At 41.7% G+C, this 19424-nt stretch overlaps 1 protein-coding gene across 2 annotated transcripts in view; it reads right to left on the reverse strand.

Annotated features, from left to right (window-relative positions):
* IGLON5 (IgLON family member 5) overlaps nt 1-19424 on the reverse strand; it is an 862707-nt gene that overhangs the window by 88773 nt on the left and 754510 nt on the right. For both annotated transcript variants that reach the window (XM_069201214.1, XM_069201213.1), the window contains exon 4: nt 7750-7869. In XM_069201214.1, the coding sequence (XP_069057315.1) occupies nt 7750-7869 (120 nt within the window). The remainder of the gene's footprint in view (nt 1-7749; nt 7870-19424) is intronic.

A 19424-nucleotide genomic window follows, 5' to 3' on the forward strand; every position in this document is an offset into this window, starting at 1 on the left:
AAATTTAATTCAAACTCTATTTTGAATTCCATAGTTTTTTTTAAATTAGTTTACTTTATATGTTGTTTACCCTAGGTAATTGATCATGTTCCTTTCTACAATCAATGCAGCCCACCATCAAATCATAAAACATACTGTTTAGCCCCTTGGCAAATGCTTATTTGTACCCTAAGGTAGACAGGCTAGCTCCAGAGTAGCGATCACTTATGACTAACGAAAATTCCAGGGATAGTGAAGCAACATCACATGTCCTTTCACCTCCTCCAGTGACAACACAGGAAGTGACATCATATTACCCCTGACCCGATGGTGTAACAGAAACTGATTTCACATGACTAGGAAATCAAGGAAGTGACATCCCTGATGTTACTAACTGAACAGTAAGTACAATAGCAATAAAAAGACAGCAGTTATGGAAGCAGATAAATGTCAAATTTAGTCACTGTCTATATTTTAACTACAGTGCCACCAAGATAAGCCAGCAGTCAAACCATGCCTACCAAAGTAATACTATTATATGCAATTGTTTCCTGGTAACGTCTATTATATGCGTGTGCATTCATCAGTGTTGCTTTCTGCACATACCATTATTGTCATGCAGTACATGGAACTAATTACTTAAATATTCTAAAAATGCTATTTCAGGTCCTATGGAATTAAGAAAGCTAATGGTGCATACAACAGAACCTTGGAATGAGCACACCCACAATCCACTATCCTGTCATGGCATCCCCAAGTGTATCCCCAGGCTCCAATGGCCAGTGTGAGTTCCATATTCGACTTCCCAGTGTCTAGTACTTCTCCCCAGGAACTTTTTTCAACATTCACAAAGGTAAGGGGTCTCAATGGGACATCTTCCCCTTGGTCATGGATTACCACCTCCCTTGTGGAGTCTGTAACTTTTTGAATAGTTTGCGACTGTAATTGTAATTGCAAATACATTGCACACAATTTACAAGGGATACCCTAAAAAAGGTTCCTTCCAAATTGTGATTCAATATCCATTTCTAAACCTGTTTTGCAATTTGGTAGCCCTTCAAACAAGCATTTTCAATGCAATAAGTCTTGCATTTTCTTGAGTTAGAGCTATTGGCATTGTCAATTCAGAACTGGACTTTTCTTGCCAGATAAATTGGTCAACCCTGCCCCATAATTTCATCTTTTCCAGCCATGTTTTGGTGGTCACTGGCGACTGCTAACATCAGAAATCACAAGTCCTTGAGGAGAGATAAGAAAACGACTGCACTACCTTGAGTTGTGTAAACATATGAACGCAAATTGGAAAATAAGGCTAGAAAAGTATTTTTCTTTTTATGCTAACAGAATGAAAAATATTGCAAGCATTTTTGCCTCGCATTGCAACAAAGATTTAGTGAAGTTAACTATAGCAGCCTGAGAAGATTTATGTCCCCAATAAAGGAGATAAGCAACGCCCTCTGTGTGGATGATGTCATCAGGGCTGGCAGGGAGGGACCTGTAGAGAGAGACTCCAAATGCGAGGCTCTGCAAGTTTCACATCATTGCTTATAGGTTTAGTTACATTCTACCAGAAAGGGCATATTGTGGCTTTCATGAGCAGTGAACTAAATATCTAGGCACCGGGTGTTCCTTTTGTAAAATAAGCTTATTTTAGGAGTCAGAGGTAAATGAGGATAGCACTGAAATAAAGCCAAAACAAATGTCAGCGACATGGGAGGAGGTGGGAGGAACAGAATGCTGCAATAAAACGCAGGCAGCTACCAGCCTAAAACACCCACAGTGAAAAGTCAGCAACAAAGCAATGACAAAAGTAGTCCGTCACAGCAACAAACCAAAGTGGAATAATACAGTAGCTGGTCACAGAAACAGAAAAAGGAGGGAGAAAAAGGCAGAACTGACCACTAGCGAGCAAGAATTTTTAAAGGACACTGCATCCAACAAATTTAATTGCTTTAAGTCATAAGAAATATACTAAAAGTATACACGAGGTCGAATGCTTATGATCGACCTGAAATTGGGTTTAATACCTACCACAAAGTCATTTCATATTTGTAGACCCTGTGATTTTGAGAATCGCAGAGTTGTTGATTGCCAAAATTGGTTAGTATATCTGGACCCTAGCTTCCATTAGAAGCACTTGAAGTATGTATTCTAGTGTACACTTGTGTTACAAATCTTTAAGTATTAATGTTACAATTTAAAGTATTTAATCAGAAGGTGTACTGTCAACAATACCCTTTTTAAAGTCATACAGCATTTGTTCATCATTGATATGTTTTTCATGAAATATCAACATACAGAAACCGTAAGTTGGGGAACCAATTAACTTCCTTCATTAATCCCTCACATTAACTCAAACAAACCCAAGCCCATTCCACCAATCAGCAAACTGCGAAACACACTCTTAAGACCTTTGCAAAGGAAAACAAGCAGTGAATGGGCATCATGAAAAACATTCAGTTACTGCTAGAAGTTTAGGCATTGTTTACATTTCATGTGTGTTTCTCCCTCTGGCAGTTCTATGCCAACGGATAAGAGGAGTTAGCCGGACTCTCGATGGCATGCTGCTTCTACATCCCCATATAACTGGGCCTTATCTGAAAATGTAAGCCTGAATTAGGAAAAATCACTGTGCAGCAATAGTAACAGCAGCACAGAAAGGATGTACTGTTGTACAGACTTGTTGGTACTGCACACTAGGTACTGCACAGGAGTACAGTATGTCTTTACCAAGGCTCATCCTCAAGCCTCTATGAATACAAAGAAAGTGATGGTTTGAATGCTTGCATCAATCTCAGCCACTGGTAAATACTTGGGGCCCCATCACAGACCATCATTTGTTTGCCCATCATGTCACTCAGACAGGACCCAGCCAACTGCAAATCATCCTTGGTCCTGCTCCATCAGGAATAGTCGAACCCGAACTCGCAAGACAGGTCCCCTCTGAACCAGGACACAAGCAACCCCAGATCAGATTCGGCTTATTTGGGCCAAGGAGCCTGGCTCCAGTGACTGAGTGAGAACAGGACCCATGCCTGGGCATACCCGCCGCATTTAGGGCATCGAATTAAGGAATACAAAAAAAGTGATGAAATAAATCTCAAAAGCTGGTAATAGCTCAAAAGCTGGTAATAGCACAGCGTACAGACTCACCAGAGAGAGCAACAGTAAACAGTCCTTTTCTACGTCACATCACAAAACAACCATTAAAGGCAGGTAGCCTGGTATCTACCGTGCCCAGAGGACACCAGTAGCCACAATGACTGCTAATCTTGGAAAGACCGTGAGCCAGTTTCGGCCGACTCCAGTATCAAACCAAAATACAAACTGAATTACCTGTAGTGCTCAGCCTTTTTTTTTTATTTTCACTGTTTTTTCCGGATAAGTGAGGCACAGGTCAAAAGGTAATGTAGTTTGCCAAAGATCACACAATTGTGTTGAGGGTGCAATCCTCATGATAACTTTATGCTTCTTATTCTATGGTAAACAATTATGTAACCCCAGACTACATCTCCTCCCTGAGCACTCATGACCAGGAACTCACTATGATATTTGCACTTAGAAACCATGATAAACTTCATTAACCAGCAGCCATCTTCAAGCAGTGCCCAAAGAGACTGCAGTTCCCGTCCTGCTTGGCCAAAGGTTGGGCATGCCCCATTTTTGCATCATCATCATATCACAAAATGAATCTCATTTAGTTTCAACATTTCAACAGAAATGAGGCATGAGGAACTAAATAAAACACAATTAAAAAGAAGTAATAAGGAGAACAGCCTTATGTTCAGTACCTATCCTGTGTGGATGGACAGAGACAAAGCCTAACCAAAACCACTTTACATCTGCCTCTTGCCAGTGTGACAACATTATCCTCCTCGCCAGACCAGCTTTCTTTAGCTTTAAAGCATTATTTTGGCATATACAACAAAAGAGAAAAGAGAGCAGGACACCACAAGAGGACACATGCTCCTTTAAGCACTGTGGAGTAATTGTCAGCTTAAGTTCTTTCTGCGGCTCATGAATTCCAATTATGATGTCCTTAAGCTCCCAGCGAGCCATGGCCACTCTCAGAAGGGGCCTTTGCATCCCCTGTATGCTATTTTGCAAGTTTTAATTTCTGTGGTCTGCCTGGGCAAAGGGGGAGCCAGTGAACACAGCACAGTGCAGCTGGATCACAACATTTACAACCACATTTATGGAAAAGTGGAGCAGTGCGGTCCTGCAAGTCACCTTGCTGTGCTGCACTGTGTCACTGGAAAAAGGCAGGAATGTGATGTATTTAAGGCATAGGGAGCATTCCTGTCCTTTCCCCCTGTGTTGGCTCAAGGGTGCCTGCGTTGCATGCAGGATTGTTTTTGTGCAGAAAGGGGTGCATTCCTGCGGATTGCTTTTGTGCTGGAAGAGCCACCATCCTGCACAAAAACCCTCCTTTGAGGCACATTCTTCTTTTTATGTGTGCTGCAGAGTGCAGCACACATAGAAATGGGAAGTTACGGGGAGAAATAAAGATATTTCTCCTTGTTACACCTCTCCTGCGGATATGTATCTTTTGGGTTCATTCCCAGGTTTACCTGCGTCAAAACCATTGGAGTTGGGTGGAAACACGCACGCAACGCCCATGGAACGCTCCCTAGCAAAGAGTAATGCAATGCAGCAATTTGCACTGTGGTGCATTACTCCAGATCTTTAAGCCATTCAAAGCCACAAAAAGTGGCTTTGCGTGGCTTCAAATCTGTCTTAGAGGTTTGCGTCAGGCATGCACCACGTTGCATGGTGCAAGCATGATGCAAGGTCTCATAAATATACCCTGAGTGTTCCCCTGCTTACGCTGACAACTGTCTCTCTTTTCTCACTGTATTACTGAAAATTACCAAGGCTCATGAGAGACAGTTTAACTGGAGTCCCTTGCACTGATTTTGTGATCTCTGGGACCAGGGGTCACAAGGGCAGTGAGACCAGGGTGCACAAGGGCGGTGTCAGGGGTTGCAAAAGGCAAGCCAGGGATCGCAGCTGTCTGTGGTAGGGACTGGGTTGCTGTGTGGATTGTTCATGTGCCAATACGCTGTCAAGATCCATGAATGGAATGATGTCAGGACCCATGAATGGAATGTTGTCAAGACCCATTAATGCTGTCAAGACCCATTAATGGAATGTTGTCAAGACCCGTTAATGGACTGTTGTCAAGAACTATTAATGGAATGCTGCCAAGACCAATTAAAGGAATACTGCCAAGACCCATTAATGGAATGCTGCCACGATCCATCAATGGAATGCAGTCAAGACCAATTAAAGGAATACTGCCAAGACCCATTAATGGAATGCTGCCACGATCCATCAATGGAATGCAGTCAAGACCAATTAATGGAATGCTGCCAATACCTATTAATGGAATGGAGCCAAGGCTCATTAATGGAATACCGTCAAGACACATTAATAGAATACTATCAAGACCCATGCTATCAAGGCTCGTAATGGAATGCTGTCAAGACCCATTAATGGAATGTTGTCAAGACCCATGAATGGAATGCTACCAAAGCCTATTAATGGAACACTGCCCAGAGCATGCTGTCCGGAATTATTAATGGAATGCTTTCAGTCCCACCCATAACCCAGTCTTTAAGCATGGGGATTCCGATATCAAGAAGTTGTCCACCAAAGCAGTGGAGAAGAGAGAGCTAGAGAGGAGGAGTTTGTGGCCCCAGCCCATGCCTTGGCTACCTCGTTCCCATCGATCAATGTGACTGTGCTGTGTTATGATTCATTCATGGAATGATAAATCCAAAGCATTATCACGGTTGCTTGCTGTTACAAATAGATCCCATACATCATAAAAGAACTTGTCAGCGGGCCTTTGCAACATCTCGCTACTCGGTACTGTCCTGGAAGACCAAGTGGGAGACTTAGTGGCCTCCTTTACCCTGGTCTCTCTATCTCTCGCCTTCATCCTCCCTTTTTCCTGCCCTGGCTTTTTACAACTAATTGAAGCATTGTGAACACTCTGTCTTGCTTTGCTAAGGCATCTCACACTTTGGGGTCCCCCCAGAAGAAAAGTCAAAAAAGGTGTGGCAAGCCCTAAAAGAGCATTTTTCGCTGCTTTGAGTTCCTGTGCACCAAGGGGGCATCACACAGGTGGTACATTCGCATCCCTACACTACCACCAATGGGTTTTGATGCAAAGCCCTATTTATTAACAATGGTAGACAAGGGTTTGTGCCAACAAATAATGCCTCACGGCGGGCAGGTGCTAAGAAGATTGTTTTCATAATTTTTCCCACTTTGCAGATATGCTGCACTCTACAGCACACATATAATGTAGGAAACATTTTCAAGTATGAATGAATGAATATCTAAGCATAGTAGTTTGTACTGGAAGTTTACTCTGCTAGTTAAAAAACCTATGCTAACATCACACATAAACCTTTGCACTATGATGCTAAGGGATGTGTGGTGCACATTGTGCCAGCACAGAAGAGAGCAGTATGTGTATATGTTGTATATATGTTAGTAGATATAGCATTGTCCTGCTTTCTCCTAGTGCAACATAAGCTTTGTATGCTGCATTGCGTTACACTTTAAATTAGTAAATCTCCCCTTTTGAGTTCAATCACCAAAGCTATGCCCACTTGTAAATTTGCCTCGCAAGAGCAACATGACTTGTAATTCTGGAAAGTTAAGTTTGCACTTACACACACCTTCTCATGTGAGTGAATCTACTCTGAGGAGCTTTGAGTAGTCTATGAACGTGTGCACATCCACAAACCTGTTTGAGGGTACTCAGCAACTCCTCTGCAATCACTTCCCTTCTAAATTCCCCACACATATTGGGATATTTACTATTGAGAAGGGCAGGATTAAATGTATTTCTATAGTGGGAAAATAATAGTTGCACCCTAAAGATTGAGAGAGAGATGTAGGGAAAAGGTTTCCTCAAATTTAAAAAGTATTTTCCCATGTAAAAAAATGCTGTTTGAAAGACTTGAAGAATTTTCCATGGCTTTTACAGATCTCAGGCCTAACCTGTGATGTTCAATGACTCCCATCAAAGAGTCAATGTACACTGACGCAAAGCCCTTACACAATAGGGCCCATATTTAAGAAAAAGTGGTGCATCGGAGCTGGTGCGCCACTTTTTCTGCGCTCCCCCCTCCCCCACTGGCACCTAGTGACATCATGGTTGCACCAAATTTATAATATGGTGCACCATGGTGATTGTTAGCACAATAGCGCCAACATTTTTAATACTTTTGTGGGGCTTCACTACTCTAGCATCAAAAATGTTGACACTAGTGTAGCAAAGTGCAAAGAGGCCCGTAGGATTCTATGGGAGTGCCATTTTAACGCCTGCTCTGAGCAGGTGTTAAAAATGACGCCAGAATGGCGCAGTGAAATCTGTTAAATTTCACTGCAACATTTTTGCGGCCCTCCTAGCGCTGGAACGCTCCCGCTTGCATACATTATGCCTGTTGCAGGCATAATGTCGTGCAAGGGGTTACAAAGTGATGCCACTTTGTAAATACAGTGCCTAGTAAAAGACACTTTAGTGCTGCCTTAGCCTCAATAAAATTACTCTATGGCGGCGCTAAGGTGACGCTAGGGGCTCTTAAATATGCCCCTAAGTCTTTTAAACCCACATCAGACTCCAGATCTGTAATTGTCCCAGATCGGATGCTACAAGCTGCTTATATTTTCCCCCAAAGTCATGGAGAAATGTTCATATTGTCTCACTGCCTCCTAGCCACATCTCAAGTGATGAAGGCGGCAGCTCCTCACCTCTCATCTGTTTCCAGGTAACTGTAGGTTCAGGCTTCCCAATGGCCAGGCACAGGAGGTATACGTTGCTGCCCTCGTTCACTGTGATGTCAGATGAGATGTTCACAATTTTGGCGGGGACTGAAAAGAGAGGGGGCAGTTAGGTTACACTGCTGCAACACCATCAAACACCACCAAATCAATGTTTCAATCTTTCTTCATTTCAATTTACACCAGACAAAAACACAATAAAATGCAATGAAAAAACATGAAATTAAAATATTAATATGCCAAAGACATATATTTAAAAATTAAATTCATGTAAAATAATTAAGATTTGTCCACAAATGACATAGATCTTCTTATTCTGATAGACATTACTAGAAAACTCAATACTGAAGCTCATGATGACAATGCATCCAAAGATTGAAGGAAAATGAGTCTCGAACTACACTGAGCAAAAGTTCATAAGAAAGGTTTTTAAAAACGTAACCTGGGAACTTTATGGACCTCACAAAAGACCATAAGTGCATTGTGTTTTGTATTGAACATCTACCTCAAGGGCAGGGCATGCTATTTCTATATCATTGGCCCATTTTCGGGGAGGCCCCCAAATGATGGATGGTACTTAAGTGGAAACTTGTTAAAATAAATAGTTGCTGATGGTTTACTGTCGTCACAACAGATGGCTGACTACCTTTATCTGATGAGACAAGAATATGGGCATTGACTGTTTTTTACATAGTTCTGTACATTCCAGATTTTCACCAAAAGAGCACTTTAATCGTCAATTCAATTGTAATTTCGAAATAACAGTTATGTTATTTGGTTCTTTGCTGTGAAAATGATGGATAGTGTTTCTGCAATTCAGCCGGGGCATTTTAAAACCATGACCACTTAACAATCAACCCCAGGTGAGTGCATTCACCAGATAGCATGCCACAATGTCATAGGGCGCAGTCTTATCAAACCTTCAATATAAGCCATCCTTATTTCTTTGTGACAAATGTAGTAGGCAGTACTTCAGGGAACAACTCACTGGAAGACTACAAACCATCCACGACTTGGCAGCCAGACTCATCCTCAACCTCCCAAACAGATCTCACATCACACCACACATCAGGAAGCTCCATGGACTCCTGATATACAAACGCACTCAATTCAAATTCCGCCCACACAAGCTTAAGGCACTACACAACTCGGACTCCACCTACATGAACCTGACCAGTTGCATCTCCTTCCAGCAAGCACTCAGACACCTCTATTCCACAGAACTCCTCCTCACACACTTCTAACCACGGAACCAGATCAGGAGGATGGACATTCTCTTACATCGCTCCTAAAGCGTGGAACGACCTCCCACTCCACATCAGAGCCTGTTCCTCTCTTCATGAATTCCCCAAGAAGCTGAAGACCTGGCTTTTCAATTAAGCAACCTGCCATAGGCCGGGCTAGACACACAACTGCTCGGCACCAGGATACCCTCGTGGGTGATTGTGCACTTCACAAATACACATAACTTAGAAGGGAGCAATCTCCTTAAAAATGAGGTCTCCATGTTTTGTAGTTGCTGACATTCAATATACCACAATAAACCAGAGCCTCAGTTGAAAATTGTATACATCTCCTTAATAGCTCTTGATCCCAGTTTAGGGGAAACTCTAAAAACAGCCTCCACGAATTTATACAATTGTTGACCATTAATCATAATTAGGTGAACACAATTTCTCTAATGACTAAATTGCATCCCCACATATGAAAAGGGGTTTACTCTGGAGATGTAAACACTTTGTATTGAGTGGTGATGATTTATGGGTACTCATTTATCACAGATCATTACAAAAGATTTGCTTAGATTCATCGTTAAGTCTACTGGTTCCATATGCCATAAAACACTTACAGAAATCTAAAAGGTTTTGTCGACTATAATGTCAACATATGCAGCAGGCTTGTGCACCACAAAAGGCATGCCAAAGGCAAGTTCAGCCACTCCCATCTGTGCCTGGACCATGCCCAGTATAACAAACCCTGGTCCAGCAGTCCCCATTGATACATTGCGTCACTGCTGGCTTGACCTGGAATGCCTTTCCCCCGGCTGCTACTGCCCCATGCCACAAACAACTATAGGAACTTTCTCTTGCACCCACTGCCGCTTCACATGTAGCAACCTCCCCTCACACCCTACACAGACATCAGCCTCCACAACATCTGTCGACATAACACCTCATGTAACAGCAAGCTAGCAGCTCAAAACCCACCTCAAAAACCAATCACATACATGCTACTCAACATCAGCTCACTCAGCAAACATGCAACCTGAATCTGGGACCTGATGAACAGCGACGCACCGGACTTCCTCTTCCTCACAGAAACCTGGCACAATCCAACATTGGTGTGCGACATTGCAATGGTAATCCCAGCAGGCTACAAGATTGCACAATAAGACCACTACTGGAAGCCAGAAGGGGGACTCACGATCATCTACAAAAACATCATCTGCTCAATGCTCACAGAGAACGCCACTCTATTCATAGAACATCTGCATGTGAAGATCCAAGTCTTCAAGGCCTTTACTCTTTATAGAACCTTTGCTTTCGACAGATAGGACTATGAGCCACCTTCACCTACCTCATCCTAAAATACATCGCCCCCCTCAACATTAACTTTAAGTCCTTTGCACTCCTTTGAGGCTCAACTTCCACCTAGAGGACACAACCCATCCGTGCTCCACAGCACTCCAAGAAAGCCTAAACAACATTGGACTAGCCCAGATTGTCACAGAACTCATGCACCTTGCCAGAGACACACTGGCCCCCATCTTCACCACCTTCGATGATGTCAAATTTAACTTAACCTCACCCCTTACATGTACCAACCACTCCCTAATTCGCTTCCAGATCAGCACATGCAGAACTACCCACCCACTAGCATCAGTCCACCTAGCCACAGCACAATCCTATGAGAACCCAATCAAACTCAACCAATCCTATGTACAATGTCAATGTGGACATCTCCAACTTCAACAACTCGATCAAGGGCTTCACAGACTCTCTTGCACCCATCAAACTCGGCAAACAAAGAAGAGCCAACAAACAAACCAGTTGGTACAACATGGACCTCAGTGACACTGAAAGACACTGCAAACAGCTAGAAAGGAAATGGAGATCAGCTGCAAAGACCCCAATAGAACCACTGAAAACTGCACTCAGATGATACCACCAGCAGCTAAGAGAAACCAAGAATAAAGTACTAGTAAAATGCATGGAAGAGAGCTCCAACAGCAGCAAAGAAATCTCCTCAATCATCAAAGATTTCACCACACCCACTACTCTCACCAACAACATCACCCCCTCACAAGAACTTTATGATGTTCTATCCAAATTTTTCCGCAGCAAAATCATGAACATTTACAGCAGTTTCTCACACCAAAGAGATCCTAACAAACTCATCACCAACCAGCTAATCATTGGTGATTGGTCAAGACAACCACCTGAACAGATGGAGGATCCACACCAGTGGCTTCCCATCCACAAGCACAACCAATTCAAACTCCTCATGCACACCTACAAAGCCCTACACAACATGGGACCTGCTTACCTCAGCAGCCGCATGCACTTTTACAACCCATAGAGACACCTACGCTCAACCTTACACTCACTTGCAAATTGCCTCACACCTGTTTTGACCCTGAAAGGTTTATACCCTTCCCATTTAGGCCATATCAGACCCTAGAAGTAGCAGTCTGGTATACTTGGCTCAGATGTACAATTGTGCCATCTTCCCCTAAAGATCTCATGATGTGCCGGTGCTTTGCATGATTGATACACTTGAATGCACGGCTAAGGGCCATAAATCCCAAATTTAGAAAATCTGTTTTGGCTCTGGTGTACTTACCAATAAGTATTTCCAAATTTAAACATTGCTAATCTGTGCTCAGTCACTTCATAAACCCATGTTGGATGTCAGACAAGATTACATTTTTCTCCGCTCTTGCTTCCAATTTCTTTAAAAGGCTTCTTCTAATTATTTTCAATGAAGAATCCAGCAGTGCTTAATTTGTAAAAATGTAAGTGCCAGGGCTTTTCTCGGGAGACCACTACAGCCTGCACCACTCTTTGTTCCTGCCAGCGCTGCCAATAACAGTGCCAACACAACTGCTAACCATCACACTCCTAGAAGTTTGACAATTCAGACTTCTCCAGGCCGCCCAAAGCTATAAGAATGGTGTGGGATAGTCTGAATTGTCATTTTAATGTTATTGAATTATTAAACACTGTTGTTTTGCTTATCTCAAAACTAGACAGACAGCGTCACCATGTGGTGGACTGTCATTAGTGCCAGAGTTGAGAATGAATTGCTGGTGCCGAGCACCGAAAACCACTGGCTCAAATTAAGCAGTGTAGTCTAGTAGAGTATTTAGTTGGTAACACAGACATTAAAACATCAGTTACTATAGGCGCCCAAAGGTTAATATTCCCACTGTAAATATCCACTGGTACCGCTCTGGGCCTAAATAGCAAGGTTGGAAAATAAAAGTAGTCACTAATTTACTATTTTTATAGTGCCTACATGATCTTTTGACTGTGCTAGAGCATTGTGAGACGTAGGCAAATACAAACACCAAAATGGTATCCAAATCCAAGAAATAGAGACTGGTGGCAGAGCAAGCACCCAATGAATAAATATGTTTTAAGGCATGGGCAAAGTGGGCTCTGGCCCAGGGCCTCAGCCTTTCAGGGGGGGGTCCAGTAGATCCAGCTCTGTTGTGCATAGTCTCTTGCACTGATGACCCTAAATCATTTTTAAAAGATAGTTTTAAATATTATATATTTTTAATGTGGGTGATGTTTGGGAGTCGATAACATCCATTTTGCAGAAAAATGTTTTTTTTCAACACCATCTAACACCCATTAAAAAAGGTTTCTTTTCGATCAAAACTGGACTTCACATTTGAGAATTGGGAGAAATGTCACCAAGATGATTTGTAGTAATATTAGTGAGTTGCTGTTGTATTAAAATACTTAAAACATGTCACTATCCACAAATATCAGATTTAAATACATTTGCACCAGTGTGTCGGTGCACTGTCAATGACCTGGCCAAAAAAGGCATGAAAGGGCTAAAATTGGATCATGAATTTAAAGCTGTTCCGAACAGGGGCCCACAAACTATGTTTGGCCCCGGAACCCCAAAATCCTTAGGTTGTCCCAGCCAATGAACCATGCATCATGGTTCTAATCTGAGAGTTCACAGCACCTGCAGAACCATTACACTCCAGGCAGCAAAAAGTTGACTTATTAGTCATTTATCTGTGTGGTGATGCACTAACTAGAACCTTACAATACTTGCATCTAAGAGCATATGGCGTTTGTAAGGGTCTGATCAGACATGCATCCGTGATGGGACTGTGTTGTTAAGGACCTAAAGGTCATTGTGTTGAGAAGGACCCAGACAGACATTCATATTCGAGAACATTGAGTCGGTAAGGGACTAACAGACATGCATCTGCAAGGGCATTGAGTCATTAAGGGCCTGAAAGACATGCATCTGCGAGGGCACTGAGGGGCCTATCTGTGAGCTGGTATGCATCTCTCTTGCACCACGCAATGTGGTGCAAGAGCAACGCAATTCTTAAGCTAGATTTATGAAGCCACGCAAGCCCACTTTGCCTGGCCCTAATTGGCAGCCAGATAACTGCATTGCTTTACTCTGCCCTGGGAATGTATTCCATGGGCATCAGAGTGGTGTTCCCATGCAACTGCTATGATTTTTGACACATTCCCAGATTTACCACAACTAGTAAACCTGGGAATGCGCCAAAAAGGTACGCCTTCCCAGAAGTGGTGTAACAAGAAGAAGTATCCTTATTTCTCCTTGTTACTGCGACTTTGCTTGTGTGCTGCATTCAGCAGTACGCTTAGAAAGAGGACTATGCCTCTCAGAATTGTTTTTGTGCAAGAAGGTGTCCCTTCCTGCACAAAAAACAATCCTGCATACAATGGAGGCGTCCTTGCACTATGGTGCAAGGATGCCTGCATTGGTGCTAGGCTGCAAAAGGGCACCAGCACAGGGCAAAGGCAGGAATGCACTGTATTGACTTTAATATGGCACATTCCTGCCCTTTCTTTGTCACAAGGTGCAAGCAAGGTGACTAGCTGTGCTGCACTGCATGTCTTTTTCATAAATAGGCCCCTGAGTCCTTAAGTGCCTGGACTGACAAGCATCTGAATGGGCATTGAGTCGTTAATGGCCTTTACAGACTTGCATCTGCGAGGATGCTGAATCATTTATGGTCTTTACAGACATGCATCTGCACGGGCATTGCCTTGTTAAGACCCTAGACAGACATGCATCTTTGAGGGCATTGAGTCATTAAAGCCTTGGACAGACATGCATCTGCAAGGGCATTGAGTCATTAAGGCAATAGACAAACATGCATCTGCGAGGACATTGCATTGTTAAGAACCTGGACAGACATGCACCTTTGAGGGCATTGAGTCGTTAAAGCCCTGGATATATATGCATCTATGAGGGTATTGAGTCATTAAGGCCCAAGACAAACATGCATCTATGAGGACATTGAGTTGCTAAAGCCCTGGGCAGACATGCATCTGCAAAGCCATTGTGTTGTTAGGGTCTTCTATGGACACACGTCTGAGTGGGCACTAAGTTGTTAAGGCCCTCGACAGAAGTGTATCTGAGTGGGCATTGTGTAGTTAAGGCCCTGTACAGACATGCATCTGCGAGGGCAAGGAGTTGTTAAGGCCCTCTACAGACATGCATCTGATTGGTCATTATGATGCTAAGCATTTGTTCAGACATGCACCTGAAGAGCATTTGAAACATTTGAGGCAGGTCATGGTTTTGAATGTATTGCATTGTTAAGTGCCTGGTCAGACATATATCTCTTGAGGGGGTGTATGACCCTGGTCGGACATGTTGTATTGATGCCATAGTAATTTTAAGGTTTTGGTCATAAAAGTATAGTACATGGCATTACCTTTTTCGGGGTCAAGTCAAATGCACAATTCAGTGGGTATTTCATTTGTAAGAACCAGGTCAGACATGTATCAGTATGAATATCGCATCAGTGTGCATGCAAGAGGGACATTCCACGGGCAAGGACCTGTACAGACATTGATATCTGAGAACTACTACATTGTAAGGATCTGGTGAGAACTGCATTTTAAGAGCACTGCATTACCAAGGTCTGGAACATGATGCATTATGCATTTTAGTGGCTTTGCAGTGGTAAGGACTTGTTAATGCCTGAATGCTAAAGACATTGCATTAGCAAGACCTGGAGCATAATGCATTTTAGCGATATTGCATTGGTAATGATATGTTGAACACTGCATTTTAAGAGCAATGCATTACCAAAGTCTGGAGCATGGTGAATTATGCATTTTAGTGACTTTTCAGTGGTGATCACTGCTAAGGCATGCATTTTAAAAACATTGAATTGGCAAGACCTGGAGCATGAGGCATTATAGCGAATTTGTACAGGAAATCATGAGTTGAGGACTACGTTTTATTAGCACTACATGATTATGTCCTGAAGCATGATACATTGTAGTGACTTTTAATTGGTAAGGATCTGATAAGGCTTTAATTCCTAAGGGCATTACATTCGGAAGGGCTGGTCCATGAAGCATTTTAGGAACTTTTCATTGGTAAGGACCTGGTGTGAGATGCACTTTAAGGGAATTGTATTAGCAACAGCTGGAGAGGTGTGCATTCAAAAAGCATTGGATGGGTAAGGGTCTGGTAATGTGGCATATTTAGTGGGCAGTGCACTGGGAAGAGCCTTCTCAAATATGAATCTGCTAGGCATTAAGGGCCATATGTACGAACACTTTTTCCCATAGACACAGAATGGGTAAAAACCTTTGCTACATATGGCCCTAAATTAGTAAGTTCATGGTCAGGCATGCATCCATAGGAAAGAGACTGGAAATATTTGCACCTGATGGAGCATTTCATTGTTAAGTACCCAGTTAGGGTGCATTTGTCGGGGAAATTCTCGGAGAAGGACATGATTAGGCATGCAATTCAAGATATTGGTAAAGTTCTGAAGTGGTTGAATTTGAGAGGGTATTACATTGGTAAAGACCTGGCTAGGCAGCATTTAACAATGCATTTCATTTAACAACAATACTCTATGCAATTATATTGAATCAGATATGCTTCAAATAAAGGATGCTAATCCCAACATGACGAGCACTCTGATGTTTATTAATGAAATCCCTAATCATGGTTGGAAGTGAAACCTTCCACATTGCGGGCCTGATTCACAAAGGTAAGCTTACACTTTTGTGTAACTTTACAACTGTTTGCTATTCACAAAGGATTAAAAAATGGATGGATGATAGTTATTTTAAGTGTGAAGACTTTGCATTCATAAAGATACTACTTGTGAACTCCTTTGTGAATAGCAAACAATTGTAAACTCACAAAAAAGTGTAAGTTTACCCTTGTGAATCAGGCCCTGTGTATGGCCTCAACCACCATGTGTGAGCCATATTCAGCTTTGGTGAACAATGCCTACAAAATGTGTGCCTTCTTGTAGACTGGCCACTAAAGAAAGCAGAATGAAAAAGGTCAATTTAGCAACAAAGGGCAAGCCTTGGCTAAGGCTATAGTCTCCACTGTTGTTTAGTCAATGCTTTTTTACACTTTTGTTAACTCGAATTCATGACTTCATATTAGGTTTCATTTAAAGAAGGAGATGTGCCCACAGACAAATATCAGCATTTCTCCCAAACAGGGGTGATTTTAAGTGAAGAATAACTGCTTCGTTGCTGGATTTGTCCTTCTATTCTACTTCAAATGACAGTCACAAAAATGGTGGCAAAAAGAGGGTGAAGTCTGTAGGTAATTTGGCATTCTTGAATATTCCGAACTGATTAAAATGTCTAACCATGTGATCTGAACTTAGAACAGGAGTAAAGGCTCATTTTTGATCTAGCAGTCAGAACAGAAGTGGTCGAGTTAACATAAATCAACACTTTGCATTATATTACAATCAAGGGTTTCAGATCATATCTGCAGTAATAGATGTACAGCACCGACTGGGGAATCTTCTTTTCTCATATGTGAAGGTTCTTCCCACTAAGCTTTAATTTCTGTGAAATTTGAATCTCTGCCACAATGGGAAAAAATGTATATTTCTCCAAGAATAATCCACATATCAGCAGCAGCCAGACAAATTCTCTTGATAAATTGCAGGAAAAAGAGGGTAGAACTTGCAGATGATTGGGCACCTTTCAAATTCTAAATTGGTAAAAAGTTGGAATCATAGGCTATGCACTTTGAGCATGAGAAGAGTATAGAGGATGCACTTGTCTTTGCCATGAATGGCAGAAGAAAAGAAATTTAGATTAAATCGAACACAATACTCCAATCCGGGATGTCACATAATTTGAGATTTTTCAGAAGTGTCGGTTCAGATAGGGGAACCTACTATGCTGATATTTGTAAGTGCTTCCCATTGAGGTTTTTTTGTGAAATGAACATCTTTAACAAAATGGAAACCTACATATATATTTCTCTAATAAGAGTTATTTCTAGTGCTTGATCAGTGGCCGTTACCTCATTGAGTGAATATCTAGTGCATAGGCTCCACTGCAGCTATGTAAAAGACTACAGAGAGACGCTTCCAGTGATCATTTGTGTCTGCAATTTCTATTATACTATTACTTAGTATTGTGCTTCTCATAAAGAAGAAGACATGCCTTTAGAGACGGAGTTGAATCTCCACCAAGCAGGGGTACCTCCTCCTAATTAAATGAAATAAAATCCAATTTTCCTTCTATTCCTCTACATCAAGTTACAGCCACAGAAAGTAGTGAGAAAAATAGGGTGGAATTGGTCAGTAATTTAGCATCACTCGCTATTCTGAAAATATTTTTAAAAACTGGAAGTATGGGCTCTGGGCTCAGAGCAAGAGAAGAGTTGAGGTTTTAGGCACATTTATTCATTGGCAGCTAAATCTAAAGTGATTGGGGCCCCTTTAAGTCAACACAGATTGACACCCATTAAGTAAGCACAATGTCTTTAGTTCAATCAAGAATTTCACATGCTTTGGAAAAGTACAACCCGCAATGTTCATATTTGTAAGTGCTTCCAATTGAGGTTGAAGTTTTGTTTATTGAGCATCTTTATAACAATGAAGACCTCCATACATGTCTCACTAAGAAACGTCCACCATTTACTTCAAATGTCCATCAGACAAGCGTTCTTTCTATTGCATCATTAGGAAGTACATAGGCTCATCTACAGCTACCTGAAAAGGCTACAGATGATATTTACAGTGACTGTTCACACCGGCAAATTCTGCGATAAGTTGCTTTTTTAACATTCTGGTAACAGGACTTCATGACCTAATATGGAAATTCATATAAAAAAAGATATGCCCATGGAGTGCAATCATAGCACCACAGATGCATATATATTTGTGGCAACTAGTTTAGAACTATTTGTAGGATCATTACAAATTCATTCAAAGATGGCTGCCATGGATGCGTGTGCATCCATGGCAGTCGTCTTTAAAATAATTTGTAAATGTTTTAACAAATGTTCTTTAAAGAAGGCTACCATGGATATGTGTGCATCCACAGTGTGCATCCACACCATCCATCTTTGAACACATTTGTAATATTTTAACAAATCCCATTCAAAGATGGCATTTGTGGATGTGTGTGCATCTACAGCTGACATCTTTGAATGGGATTTATTACAATATTTATTACAATATTGCAGGTCCATTCATAGATTGCATCCAGTCACGACTAGGGGGCTGACCTAAAACCCACCCTCTGTATATTGGAAACCTCACTCTTTGTTTATTGAAAACAGAAGGTATTTCCAAACATGCTCTGTATCTGATACCTAAACACTTGCAGGCAGTACAAGGACACAGTGATTATAGAGGATCTCAACTTACACAGCTTAAGAGGGTACTGCCTCTGTGCCAAATTGGCTAAAACTTTGTCTGCAGAAAAAATGTTCATAAATAATAGTGTTAAGGAATACCATGACTGGGAGGTGTGGGGGTCGCCTGACATGCACAGCAAAGGGAAAAGAAAAATAAATCAGGAAAACATGGGAAACATGGGAAAGCACAGTTGGTGGTGGGGTAAATAAAAAAGTGAGCACAAGAGAGAAAGAAAAGAACAAAAAAGCAAGGATGAGAGACAAAAGATGCACCAATAGAAAGAGGAAAGAAAAACCAGGATGAGAAAGTTTTTTTAAGGATCCTTAAAAGGAAATAGGAAGAGAAGTTGAAAAGGAAGGGTGAATCAAAATGTTAAAAGAATTAAAAGACAGAGCAGTGAAATGATAATTAGATGAAAGAGTGAAAGGATGTATGGAAGAGCGAAAGGATCAATAGGTAAATGATTCAGTGGATGGAAGGATGAAGAATAGACAGATGTGGACATGCGAAAAGATAGATGAGTGAAATGATGTATGGAGTGGTACATGGATTTATTGATGGGTACAAGGATGGATGGATAAATGAGAAGAAGGATGGATTGATGGAAATCGACAGATGAATGAATAGATGGAAATGGGCAGATGAATGGATGAATATAGTTTAGGGTGAAGGGATGGATGAATAGAAAGCTGGATGGAAGGAGGGTGAAAGGGAGAGGGAACTCTCATAAGGAGGGTCACTTTGCTTGCTACTTGTGCTC

The sequence above is a fragment of the Pleurodeles waltl genome, chromosome 7, assembly GCF_031143425.1.
Source record: "Pleurodeles waltl isolate 20211129_DDA chromosome 7, aPleWal1.hap1.20221129, whole genome shotgun sequence".
NCBI lineage: Eukaryota > Metazoa > Chordata > Amphibia > Caudata > Salamandridae > Pleurodeles > Pleurodeles waltl.